Source organism: Pleurodeles waltl, chromosome 3_1, assembly GCF_031143425.1.
Source record: "Pleurodeles waltl isolate 20211129_DDA chromosome 3_1, aPleWal1.hap1.20221129, whole genome shotgun sequence".
Taxonomy (NCBI): Eukaryota; Metazoa; Chordata; class Amphibia; order Caudata; family Salamandridae; genus Pleurodeles; species Pleurodeles waltl.
Genome location: NC_090440.1, coordinates 152046739 through 152061202, shown reverse-complemented (window position 1 = coordinate 152061202; position 14464 = coordinate 152046739). Strand labels below are relative to the sequence as shown.

Genomic DNA, 14464 nt, shown 5'->3' with positions numbered 1-14464 from the left:
TGCTCATTTAAAAAAAAAAAAAAAAAAAAAATGAAATTAGTCTCCCAATGGAATACCTACATTTGAACTCCCTACCTCTACGAGAACTACTGTTTGCACAGTCAAAGAAAACTACTGAATTGAGCAGAATTGGCTGAATTTACAAGAGTTTACACGTCTGCTAATCAGAATAAAATGTTACAAATGAAAGAATGTTTAACAGACTAACAAAACTCTTGAGATGCAGACAGCCTCCACTGCCTATGAATCACACAAGAAAATTGAAAATAATGTAGTCCAAAACTGAGAAGTGAATAACCCAATGATCCTGAAACACAATGTCACACTTTTAATACAATTATAGAAAGAAATGCTAAATGCTTGCTTTTCAGGAAAAGCTGGTTACAAAATCATGTAACATTTTAAAAATAATACATTTAATATAATATGTAACCAATAACTAATATTGGGCATTTGCCAAGGTTTTCGCTGTGCACAACGCATATGTCCTATGGAGTTACCCAACAAATATATACAGTTTAACATAGTTTAGAGTATGAAAATACCAATGAATTCTTTTGTACAACAGAGCAGGCTACCATCAGTTTGCTGCTGCTTCAAAAAGCATTTTGTTGAACCATCTTAAGACACATTCCGTCGGCGGTTCAAGGAGACTAATTGTTAATAAAGCATACTAATAAAAGGAAAAAAAAGATCCCAAGCTAAGAAGCGTATAAAAACACTAAGCCCAAATGATCACATTTTGGTTTTTAAAATAACCCCTGAGATAAAAAAAAATTAAGACACTGACTTTAAGATGAAAATGACTAAATATTATGTTTAGTGGTTTGTAAACACCTTATAGACAGTTCATCTTAAAAGCATGTAATGGCTCAGCTTGTCCCAAAAATGAGGCCACAGAGAGATTAGATAAAAGAGGTACATCTAAAGGACTGTTGACGGTTACTGCTTCTTGTTTCCTTTATGAAGTATTAAACAGAATCATCAGTATGGTTTTAAAAGAACTAACAATCAAAAGAAACACAACATGTGATTGATGCATATATGCATGACTTTGGATTTTACATGCACACACACACACTTGCTCATGTTTTCTTGCCATAATATCATCTAACACATTTTCACTAATGCCATTAATTATTACACTTTTTCAGGAAAGATGAACCAAATACAGAGTATTTAGTTTAAAATACAAGATTACCTGGGGAGAGATTAACATGGAAGGAAATATCTTAAATTTGACAGTGGATTAAGGTTAAATTATGCAGATTTCTAGCATAGTTACTTATATCTGTTTGGCAAATATATGGCTAAAAGATTTCTTAACGAGAAACAATCAGAAAATCAACTCAAGTACGTGTTATTGCAACCCGGAGCATAAAGAAAAAGCATAAGCATTCTGTATAGCAAGAACACAGTGTCACTAAGAACGTCAACAATTAGCGAAGTGAAAGTCAAGACTAAAATGTATTTTCTCTTGTTAGAGCCCAGGCCCCGCAATGGTCACGTTTCATCAATTGTTAACTCACCAACGATAGACAACCTTTCAAGGGCTTCTTCAGACCAAAATGAAGGGCATGCTTACATTTTATAAGCTCCAATCACAGGACACTGCCAACACTGACGGTGGGGCACCAGTAATGAGGTAGAACACGAGGGTGTGGAACATACAATAAGCAACACACTATTACGTCCAGTGACAGACTCAGTGTACTATTGCAGCTATACATCACACCTAAAAGTGTAAATTTTTTTGGAAGATTAGATAGCAGTAGTTTTGTAACTTCTAGATACGGATTAGTTATTTTGTTAATGGAAGATTTCCCAACTTGAGACAGAAAAGTGCAGACAACCATTATCATACAGTTCCTTGTCCAACCTAAAAACCAAGGAGGATGTATTTGATTACTACGTTGCAGCCTACATTTTGCACTTGCACAGAGACAATATATCCTGCAGCACACTGTATGAATCAATAAATTCTGCTATCTTCTTCATGTACCTGCAGAATATGAAATGGGCTTGTCAAATAATTGTCTAACAAATTACAGACAGTGAATTTTACTTGGTATATTTGATTAAAGAATCCAGGATAATGGGACAGATAGCTCTGAAGTATATGCTGCCGAAATTCTCAGTCATCTGCACTAGAAATAAACAGATGAACATGATCTTAACCTCTACCTAAAACTGTTAGGCTAGAACAGAAAATAATAAAATTATCGTCTTATGCCAAACGTTACGGATCTGGTCTTTTTGTACTGTTCAAAGTCAATATGTACCTATTTTTATGCAAATATATAAGTGTTTAAGTGTTATTACGAAAACCTTCTTTACTTCTTTCAAGTATGCTACAGTTTCCCAAACAACTATGTGGCATAAACGTTGAAATATGTGGCACTGCTGGAGTCGGTTACAATAGGGTTAACAAACAAAGGCAGGCTACCCAGGCATCAGACATTCCCACCAAAGTAACAGAAATTAGACACTTGACTTAAAATGCTAGCAAACACAATGTGGCAGTATTTATTTAGTCAATAGCCCAGTACCGAAAGGTAGGGAAAAAGTACATCTACCTCACACTGAAAATCAGTTTATAGTCCATAAACAACTGCCAACTGTACCTAAAGTGATACTACATGTAACGGACATACTCCGATTTGAATTCAGCTCCTATGAGCCTATTTTTGAATATTATAAGATCAAGTTTGATGGTGTTGAGAAGCATGGGGAATGATACCATGTATAGATAGCTTCTGGACATGGGCTGTCTTCCAAGTATCACTGTTTATATACAGTGAAGCTGAAAATAATGGTGGCAGCAATCTATTAGAGCCAGAAGGAATCCAGTGGGTTCGTAGTGGGTAAACTACTTGTGTAAGCAGAATACCGGCAATATCCATTACCTACATAGAACCTTCCAACTTTATGTATTTAAGAAGCAATGATTTAATTAAAAATTAATAAAGCATCATTAGTAATGTTAATAAAGACAGATGAAACACAGGGAGACAAATGGTACAGAAACAATAGTTTCTTTGGACGAATTTACAAAGCAAATTCCCAAACACTGGACAAAGATTTAAAAGAAAAAATAAGAGAAAAAACGTGTTGACCTACTGGTTCATCTGAATTTGGTATGATCTATTACTGTGCCAACCGGTCTTTAAAAGCAAAGGTGTGGCATTCTGAAACAAGTTTAAAAAAAATCCCTTTTAACACTGATCAAGAAGCACTGATTGTGAAAGTCTTCTGTATAATATCACCTTCAACAACTATTTCACCATCCCTGTATGAAAGCAGACTTAGATCTCAAGAAAATACAGTTTGCTTGTTAACCTCAACATTGGCCCAAAAACAAAAAAATACACAGACTTGTAAACACGATTTAAAGTAATAGTTAAGGACGAAAGAACTGTGTAAACAATAAGATTGTGATGCAACAGGCATTAAAAGGCTAAAAACGGATGTGCAAAGTTAAATCATAGCAGCGTTGGAAACAGGCAGCAAATCAGAAAATTGAGAAAAACATTAAGACTTCAGCATGTCTCCACTTCATTGTTTTCACTTCTGTGAGAAGGAGCCAGAAAGACCAACTGGCCTTGGGCGGTAAAACTCCACATCGGCATTGGACGGTTTGTTGGACTTGGCTCAAGTTCAATAGCGCTCTCCACAGCAGCACGACAGCCTGAGTTCTGAGGCACTGCAAACCCTGTGCTTCGAAGAAGCAGAGAAAGGGTCTTCTAAATGAGCTGCAGTCTATGATGTGCTTCATCAAAGCAGCACGCAACGAAAGAAGCTGCTCTTCTTTGAACGGTTTTCTGTGATTTTCACTGGCCCTCCTCCACCAGGCGAAACACTGTCGTTCTGAAATAATTACAGCACAAGTGGATTATTAACATTTGGAGGTCCTTTTCAACAGAGTGTACACTAACTAAATGAAGCAAGCACTCATTAGCTCCAACTGCTATGGAGCACAAATAAGCAACATCAGATCATCCACTGAAACATGCATGGGAAATTGACATTACTGGAAGCCTTAATTTGTAATGGCTGTTGTAAAAAGAGGGGTTGTTCACAAAGGCCATTTGTATACCCACAATTTATGGGTCTATTCCGGGCTGAAATCATCAATAAAGTGCTGCGTGCGGGACTGGTGATATCGCACCCCTCATCCTGGTCTCTTACTGTTAGCCTGACATTTCAAGAGACCCCTCATGCACTGAGATTATAGTTACATTTTCTTCACGCCCTAACCACAATACAAGTTTGAAACAGCCAAAATGTTTAAGGGTGTTGAATTGCTGCACGATCACTGCGGTCATCCTTCATGTTCAATACACTTTTTTTCATTGGGGGACATATTAGCTGCTACTGTTGGCAAAAATACTGAAAGACCAGTTGAGAGGACTACAGCTGCTTATGGAGGTGGCTTGCAGAGTGTGAACGCCTTGAAGTAATGCAATATAAATCTCATCTTGAATCTTTAACAAGTAGTTATTGAGAAAAGTAAACCTTGCCTACCTTCATCAGGTGTTCTACAGCTTGAAGTCCGTGCCTAATCACAACATTTGTGCCTAGTCCAGAATACTATTTACACATTTTTGAAAATTATCCTCATTAGTGATGCTGATGTAGAAGATTTGTTAAAAACATACCCTAAATTTATAGTCCTGCAGTTTTTTTGTAATGGGTTCCAGAGATTTTGTAAGGAGAGTTTTGTCATGTGGTTGGACTTTAAGAAAGCTTAAAAATGCTGGCTAATTGCCAGATTAGTGCTACTTTTGAAGATAATATTCCAATGGCAAATGCCCCAGAAACATGAAACACACTAATTATTAATGATATAGATGTAAAGACAGGGCTGGCTACAAATTGCCTTTTAAGTCTTACACTGTCACTTGAAATAAAGCTATATAAACAATGACTTGAATCATTTTTCGTGGATCCTGAAATCAATATAACAAAAGACCAGGTCAACTCCCCAGAAGATTCAATTTTATTTGTGAGGTTCTCTTATGTCTCCGATCATCTTAGACACCGTTTGTTTGTCGACCCAATGAGTGAGACTGAACAAACTTTAAAACCCTCATCTTACACTTGTCAGGCTCTTTGTGACAGCATGATCACATCTGGGACTCAAATTTAATTCAGTGTTGTCCATAACAAGACAATAAAACTTGAGAATGGGCCCAAATGGTTTTCATGTCAACCTTTTGATTGCCAGTTGGTTCTTATTTTCTTAAATAAAGAACATACTCTTGATCCAGTGGACAGAAAAAAACAATATAAAAGGTGTCCTTGAGGTGCAGTGAATTGTGAGCTGTGACAGAGCCACACAGGCAAATTGATGTGACCAGTGTGCACATTCCTAGACTTGGGACCTTAATGGATGGAGAGCAACCACAGAATCGGGGTGAAGGGTAATATGCAGCTAGAGTCCTACCAGCAAGAGCATCATCAAAGGTAAATAATGTGTTCTTCTCATAGACTTCTAGCCACAGATTCGTCACCTTTTGAATAGGTACCAAGGCATTCACTATTTAAAGGTAGGTCTGTGGCTGGACTCAAACCAGAAATTTATGCAAGACCCAGTCGCCAAAAGCCTCTCCCAAAGAAGCAGACTATCCATATAATACTGCTTCGTAAGCTTATGGAGAGACATCAACGTAACTGCCTGGGGTATGTCTAGGTCAGGGACTCCACGCGCTAATGAAGTGGTAGCAGCTTTGACCCTGGTAGAATGAGCATGCAGTCCTTCTGGAGGCTGCTTTTTAGTCCGTGTATAGCATTTCTTAATACAGATCACGATCCAGCAGGAGATGGTTCTATTCTGCACATCCTTGCTTTTTTTATTCATACTCCAGAGAACCCCCACTAATACCAGATTGTTCTTCTGGGACGATATTACAGTTAGGGTCCCACAAGAGCATCAGCCATGTGCGACTGCTTTTTGCACCCCTGGGAAACTACAGTATTAAAAAAGGGGCTACAGACACATGCATTTGCTTATGTAATAATGACAGTGCTGGCATACATGTAGCAGCACCTCTATCACAAGGATGTTTCGTTCATTTGGACGCGGGCGAGGTCTCATTAAATGAGGGAATATCTTTGCCTCTGCACCCATGCAGGCCCCTAGAAGGTGCACTCAGTGCTTCACAAAAAGGTGGCACGCTGTCAGTGCACATCCTGAAGACAGCCCTCGGGAAGTGGAAAGCAGTCAGAAATCCCCCTGCAGGTGAGAGTAGTCACTCACTGCACCCACTTGCATGGGGATCTTTCTCCCCTCAAAGTGCAGGCCTTGTGCCGCCTGCTCTGTGGCTTGTAAACAAAGTCTTGATCTTTCACTGAATGTGCTACCCCCAAGGCAGAAAGTATGTGGCTGCCCTGAGGGTAGTGTATTCATTGCGATATGGTGTACTGACAGTTTGCGCTTGATGCACCTATTTAAAATTGCACTGTGGTGCAAACAGGGACAGGGTGCCCTTTCTTTAATATGGCCTCTTGTTATTCATTGGTAGGCAGGGCACAGATTACGCTGGTATGGTGATGTTCTGACTGACGTGGAATGGCGTCACAAACTTAGGCAAGAAAGATGCACATGTCTGCAAACTCAGCTTGTCCGTGAAGGTGGTGGTGTACGGTGGGTTGACAGAGCCTGAAGCTCACTCACACGTTGCGATATGTTATGGCAACAAATGTAGAAAGCTGGCAATCTATGTAGTGTACCAAATGTAAGGGGACACTATGCAGATAGTCCATGAGACCTTTATTGCTTTAAAGGGGTTAAAATAATAATCCCAAATGCTCTCTTTTGTGGTAATGTGGGCAACCAGTTTAGGCTTATCAGAGGGTAGTGCAAAGCGTTTGTTGAAAACACAGTCAATAAATGAGACACAGAAGAAAGACCAATTTTTAGAAAAATGCTTTTATGGAATAATTCAACAACAGAAAAACTTTGGAAGAAGGTAAGTACTGTTGCAGAGTTTTAGTATACAGTGGCATAAGTAGATACACTAATGCACTTTTATGCAGTAAGATCTCTTACTGCGAGCGTTCCTTGCATGCAGATCTCGGTGATGCCCTTTAAGTTGTAGAGTGCTGGGGGATGGAGATGGGGGAGGGGGTGGGTGACAAGGACACAAGAAACACCAGTTCAGTTTTACTTTCCCTGGGGTGTCTGGATGTAGTATATGAGTTGGGTGCTGGTCGTTATTTGCGGAGTAGGAGTCCAGATTGGACTAAAACAAGTGTTGGTTGCTGCAAGGGGTCCGGTACCTCTGGTATCGTGCAGGACTGCTCTGGTGGGTCCTGGCGTATTCTCACCTTGTGGGGAGTCGGATCTGACCTCCTGGAGCATGGTGATCTCCTCCTGGGTGGCTGCTGCACTGGTGGACCCAGTGATCAGCAGAACGGTGAGCCAGAAGTTGAATTTGGTGCCTCCAGGCAAGTGGCTCCTCCACTTCAAGGAAGGTGCTGACAGCTTGGTGAAGTTCTGGAGGATGGACAGCTGCAGGACGAGTTGGGCTGTCAGAATTGGCAGGACAGGAGCAGGTAGGCAAGGTTTTGAGCCTCAGTCCACAGTTCTCGCTTTGTCTGCTCTTTATTTGTTCTCTTTCTTTAGTTAGATTAATTGATTCTTCTGGTGTCAGGGGGCCACCTAAATACTCAATTTAGGGTGTTTAGGAGAGCGTAGGGTGGTAGCCAATGGGCTACTTATCCCTGGGGTGACTACAACCCCTCTATGACCACTTTCTGTGGCTAGCAGGCATGACCCTATCCCAGAATTGCTAATTCTACCAAAAACAAGATGGTGGAATCCTTCTTCAGTGGAGCACATCTAGCTGCTCAACCTAGGGGGGGTGACTACCCTGCTAGTGCAACATGACTACTTGCATATCTAATTTCCCACCTGTCCTGGTGCCAAATGGGCCTCAAGGCAGGGGGGGGAGGGGGGGCGATGGTGGCAACTTCCAGGTCTGGGGCTGCATATCAAGGGTGGCGGAAACTTTGAAGTCCCTGGCCTTGGTATGCAGATTCACTAGCCATCCTGCTGGAGATAATGCCTGCTCCGGAGGAAGGTGCTTTTTTCTGGCCTCTGACAGCATGGGCTCTCACCTTAATGGCGAGTCAAAAAAATGTCTGTGGTGGCAGGCTGTTTGATACCAGCACACTAAGTCTGTAGGTTTTAGGGGGCACCTCTATGGTGCCCTCTGAGTGCATATCATAATAAATTACAAGACTGGCATCATTCTAGATTTATTAAGATGAGGTGTTTGATACCCAACACCATAGGCTTCAGTAAAGCCATTATGTAGCTAGGTAACTTATAATGACAAGTGTCTAGTACATACCTTAATATAGCTTCCCTGTTCACATGCAAATTCTAGTAGTCAAACTAGACATCACTGGGCATATCTGCTCATAAAGATACGTCCTGGCATCAAATATAATGCACCCTGCCTTAGGGCTCCAAGACCTGCTGTAGGGTTGACTTACATATGTAGTGATTTGGGGCATGGTACACACCGTGTCCCATGCCATGTTTTTACTCATGGTTTGTACCATGACATGCAGTCTGAATTTTAAGCGGGGATCCGTAGGGTGACAATACATGCTGCAGCCTTTAGGGACCTCCTTCTCTAGTACCAAGCCCCTAGTTGTCAGGGATGCCATTTACTAGGGTCTTAGAGGTACTAAAGAGTGTGCCAATATCCATTAGTATTTTTACCTTGTTTTAGGGAAACAGCTCTGGCACTGGGGTCCTGTTTAACCAGAAAAACAGGATGTAGCATTGACAAATCTCAACCAATTGCTTGTGTCACATTGAAAACGCAATTAAGGACTGGAAAACCAAAATATATGAATTGGTGCAACTAAGTTTATTTTCTTAGTCCCAGAAGGTGAGGTTAAAGGTACACCCGCAAACCCTGTGATTGTACCAAATATGAAACATCAACAACAAAAAACTTTCCCAATGAAGCAACCACTTTTAGATCAACACTGATTCCTTTCCCATCTTTTTTTCCTTGTAGGCTATATTTCACAATATAGATACCAGTCCAAATATGTTGAGGTAGTTATAGAGGATGATGACAAGTATAAGGGAATATCACTCCCAGGACGTCTAATGCACAACTACCATCCACCAATCCTTATGTTCCAACTCCTCAAACAGGATGTTGACGCATTTGACCCAAATCTTTAAGGGCCTCCTCACAACATATAGGGAAAGAACTCAACAAGAGGTAAAGCTGGGCCAAGAACCAAAATAGCCAGTGATTTAACAAGATGCAGGAAACCTCTGCATCCAGAGGCTCAGCTTCTACCTCTTGTTGAGTTCTCTCTCCCTATCTGTCCTGAAGAGGCCCTTAAAGATTTATGCTGAAACGCGTCGACATCTTGTTGGAGGAGTTAGAACACAAATTATAATGGAACATAAGGATTAATTGATGGTAGAGAAATTTTAGCAGAAAACATATCCTGCTAAAAGCAGCTTCTGGGGCACACTTTCAGAGGTGACCATTATACATTACAGTAGCCAAACTGACAATCTGCCCATCAGTAGCCCTGTCCACTCTCTTGCCTTTTACACCCCCACAAGACAAAAAGCCTGAGGCCATGGAAAAAAAAACGTAATTACACTGTGGTTAAAATCTCACAAAGAAAGTGCCTGAAAGATAGATATGAAATGCTGCCGTCTACTGGGAAAATTTGTGGCTTACAGAATTAACTGAGTAAGAAAGATCTCAATTTGAAGGGTTTCCACTGTTTGAAATCAGTTGAAACTGATAACCGGACACCGCAGACATATTCCTTGCCCACTGTAAAACAATTTTTTTATATAGAAGTGGGGGTCTGAAACAGAAGAGAGGTAGCTCCGAATCAGTGTCTAATGACGCAGAAAGAAAGGAACCAATGTAAGCACTCAGGAGTGGGGCTTACACTGGCTCCGCATGTCATTTCCGAAGCGGACCAGCATAATTGCAGAACAGCACACTGCCACCTACCGGCAAGCAGAGGTACTGCTGAAAAGTTTCCAGATCCAGTCTGACACCTGGGTAATATTCAAAAGGTAAGGAATCCACAGTTAGAAGTCTCTATCAGAAAAACAAGATTTGTCTTGAATCACATACTACTTTAGTCAAGTGTCAAAACTTAGCTTAGGATCTAGGTCAGCACCTTCACCAACATACCACTCGGCTTCCTTTACTTAAGATTAAGCGTAGTCAGTCCTGCAGGTCAGGCAAAAAGGGAGTTTATCTTTTGTCATTAAAGGCACCAGATCATAAGAAAAGATGCCAATTATATTTTAATATGCAATGCTATACACTTAAGGTTGTTAGACTAACTTTTTTTCAGGGCATATGCCGCTGTGAAAACCTGCCTGGAAAAGCATAACTGTTCAAGCCATTTTGAAAAAGAGTGATTTGGACTCGAGCTACTATGAAAAGCAAACACAAGCATAGTAGTATGCCCTTTTATATACAAAAGGGATTCATTTCTCAGAGTCAGGGCTTCTGTCAATTCAGTAGAAGCCTCAGCTTAGTGCTTTAACGAACAGGAAAAAACTTTGTCCTGAGCAAGCAAGGTGTTGGACTACTGCAGTCAAGACGACACAACGTTATCATAATTTTGTCCACTTTTATATCAACCCTTGCTCATCTTGGTGGGTTCTGCCTTATATTTGGGTCTGGCAGCGAGTGTTAAAGGAGGCCAGGGAAGGATGGGGTGGGCCAAGTAATTTAATGGTAACTAAACTGAGCCCTAGTAAGCTACTTGATAGATGCATGGCCTAGATTGGACAAGGACCTGAATAAGGGATTCCAATCCTTTGGCATATGGATGTCTATCCCACAAAGAGCACGTCTTGTGAGTTTTCTTAGAGATCATCTCAAAAGAAAGATGGGGGATCACCCTTGAAGAGGCCCCAGCAGATGATCGCTGCAATTGGAGCAATGAGCTAAACCTCAAAACTCGTAATGCCCTGGCAAGGAACACCTAAGGGTGCTAGAGCAGTTACACAGGCAAGCAGGAGTGTTCATGATAATGGAGCCACATTTTGTGTATTTTGGGGTCTAGGGCCTAAGCCGACAGGGCTTGGATTCCCAACCCACGGGTGTGAGGACTTAGTTTAGTGCACGATTACAGAGCAGGGAAGTCCATGTTATTGCAGCCTTACACAACCCATTGAGCATGCGTGCTTTCTGGATGCAACATTCTCAAAGGATTCAAGGAGGCATTGGTAATTCAAACTGAAGCACTACATATCTATAATTGTTTAATTCAATGTAATTAAGCACTGAGACAACCAAAATATATAATTTTGTTGCTTAGGACATGAATAATAACCACACTGCAAGCAACAAGAATAAAATGAACAGTACTAGCACATGTTTAGAATGTTCCTAGCAGCCTACCACCCTAAAGCTACGTTTATAAGCTATGCTATGAGAGCCTGGAATAGCAACTTGCCTCTAGAGTTTCTAGAGGCGCTGTGCACTGCATACACGTTCACAGCGGATCAGCTGTGTTTATCAGACTTCAGCCGGGAAAGAGTGTTCTTTCAGAAGGAAAACACACCAGCTGTGCTCAGCTCTTCTCAGTGAATCAGCTATTGGCATAAGAATGGATGCTATGGCACTCTGGCAGTAGATCTTGTGATAACCTTCTGTGAAGGCCTCTCCAACTCAGTGATTAACTAAAGGGGTTTAGATAGGATACTGACCACTGACTTTTAGCCTGCAATGGAAAAGAAACGGTGGATTTCCAACATGAGAGATGCAGCCGGTCTAAACTAATAAGAGAAAAATAAGGCAACTCGGACTACATGTTCATCTTGCATGTCAACTCGGAGCACGTTTACCTTACACACCTGAGTTATACCTTGAAATGAAGATATTTAGTAGTTTGTGGCAGATGTGTCACCTGATGTTATAACAAATCATTGTTTAGAATCAATGACACACTCACAAGAAAAAGATAAAGAAAAGCTGAATGTAGACCAAAGGGAGACAGGTTAATGTAATGTTTTCAAATAGGGGTCAGACTTAGGAGTTTACAACACCATAGGGATATGTCTTTCAGGGTGAAAAGGTAATCACCATAAAGCAACATCCCCAGTGGAAAGACATTTGCTAGGATATACATGTGTCAAATACAAGTATGCTATTTGTGTCAATCTATCAGAACAGCCTGTTGCAGCACAATTTCCCAAATAAACTGATTTTTACCTCTGTTCCCGGAGTCAGAAAGCAATTAGTCTTGTGTATTCTTACCATACAGTAACACCTTCCTTCATATCGATGACAAAAAATGCATTTGACTGGTGAATAATGAAACTGGATCTAATCCTCAGTATTTGTCAATCAAGAAGGTCTCAAAGAGAAAGTCAATCTTGTGGTGGCTACATATGTAAGAGCTCAGTGCCTATGGACCGTTGCCACATACTCCAGATCAGCCAACAACTATCCCACATTCTATACAAATAGAACATTCACATCTTAAGATATTTACATAAAGAAACTACTAACCATTTTTCTATTGAGCTTCGTCATTATGTCTCGTCCTAGTGTAAAAAATGCCTGTAAAACAAGAAAGCAGACATTGCTGTAAAGCAAGAAAGCAGACATTGTATTAAACCTCTACAAGCCAGTGGTAAAATGTTGTTAATTCAGCACTATGAGAACATCCCCTTCCCCCTTAAAAAATAAGGCTCTTAGACACCCAACAAAAAATACTACTCATCAGAGTGTACGGTTGATTGTAACAAGGTAAGAGTTCCAGTTAGGGTCCCATGCGTTGCTCAGTACTTTAGATTTGCTGATTTTTAATGATGATCTCCCAGGAGGTCTCTATTTCCCCTTTATGGAAACATAAAAACACCACACACAAAAATCAAATAGGGCTTTGTAATTGGGCCTAAATGGGTTTGCACTGAATGCAAGTCAATATGTTACAGCTGCTGATTACTATGCTGGCTATATTAAACTGTTCTACAACATTTAGCAAAGTGACTCCTTTTCGCCCCAAACTTTGCATATGACTTCTAATGGAGTAAAATGTTTGAAATTAGCAAAGTGATTTGAGGTACTGCATCTGCAGCAGGAACCCTTACTTTTTGGAGCTATAACAATTGACTTCTTATGTTTAGTAGCAAAGGCCTGAATTGACAAAAAGTTATGCCTTTATTAGTTTTAACTCACACAATTAATCAAATGTTTTATGCGTTTGGCAATGACCAGAATTTAATTTAGTTTGATTATATTCTAACCACAGTACCTCCCTTATTTCATTACTGCTGCACATAAATTTATCTCTTATTCTCTCTTCTCTTTGTTCTCCAAAGTTACAGGTACAGGTCAACGTCTGGCGAGTGGTGACAAATCATCAACAAATTCTTTTTTTTCGAAAAAATCTTTTTATTTAACTGTTTCTCAGTGCATGGAAAATGATACATTCTTGAGCAAATGATTTGAAACACCGTGAAGAAAAGGCACAATATCATTGCAGTGGCAATTATTAGCAAACAACAGTATAGACCACTTGTGTGTACTCCTGATCCAGAACAAGTACTATCTTCATCAGACCCATCTAATCTGCACATTACGCAACTCTCCTCCCCCCCAAACCTTCCCACGGTAACCATTCATGTTTCTCTGTAAGTGCACCTTTGATTTCAAACTTTGTCATATTTTCTCAGAAAGCCCGACATGGATAAATCACCTGCTCTGCTCGCTAGCACCTTCAACAAATTCTTCACCAGCTTGCTTTCTTTTCCCAAAGAGATAAAGTTGGACAATAGGAGAACATTTAGGCAAAAAATGAATATCAGAAGCGTTAAAAGATTGTGCTGCACCTTCACTGTCATCATCTTCAGAACCTGGTAAATTCTCAAATGTTTTTTGTTCCGCTGCCCAAAGAGTGGAGGCTTTTTGTTTTTCATGACATAAGTATGTACCACATACTTTCATAAAATAAAACCTTTTTTCCATTTAGACCATCATAGAAGATTTGGTTTCCCAGTTGGTAGGAAAAAAATGTGAGGGAGGAATATTCTGCATGTTGTAGCAAGAAAATATGTAAGAAATTAAGAAACTGCAATGATGTTAAAATAATCTAAAAAAAATATATATATATATATATATATATATATATATATATAAAATGTCACACAGTGTACATCTGTTCGTGGCATGTTCCGCTGCAGATTCACATGCTATGCACTGATCCTGCCATCTAGTGTTGGGCTCAGAGTGTTACAATTTGTTTTTCTTCGGAGAAGTCTTTTCGAGTCACAGGACAGAGTGACTCCTCCTTTTCAGCTCCATTGCGCATGGGCATCAACTCTTTCTTGGATTGTTTTCCCACAGAGGGTAAGGTGGGAGTGATAAAGTGTAAAGAAAGATGTCTATGCAATGGAATAGAGATGTATATAAATATGTACAAATTTGAATGCAAC

General features: G+C 40.2%; 1 protein-coding gene across 2 annotated transcripts in view; it reads right to left on the bottom strand.

The window, feature by feature from the left end:
- Nucleotides 1–310: 310 nt before the first annotated feature.
- Nucleotides 311–14464, bottom strand: part of RAB8B (RAB8B, member RAS oncogene family) — a 156956-nt gene continuing 142802 nt past the window's right edge. The window contains exons 7-8 of one of the 2 annotated variants that reach the window (XM_069222008.1): nucleotides 12537–12587; nucleotides 311–3867 (exon numbers count right to left, since the gene is read on the bottom strand). In XM_069222008.1, the coding sequence (XP_069078109.1) occupies nucleotides 3775–3867; nucleotides 12537–12587 (144 nt within the window). In that variant the 3' untranslated portion in view covers nucleotides 311–3774. Of the gene's footprint in view, nucleotides 3868–12536; nucleotides 12613–14464 lie in introns of both variants that reach the window. The other variant, XM_069222007.1, reaches the window with a different exon arrangement.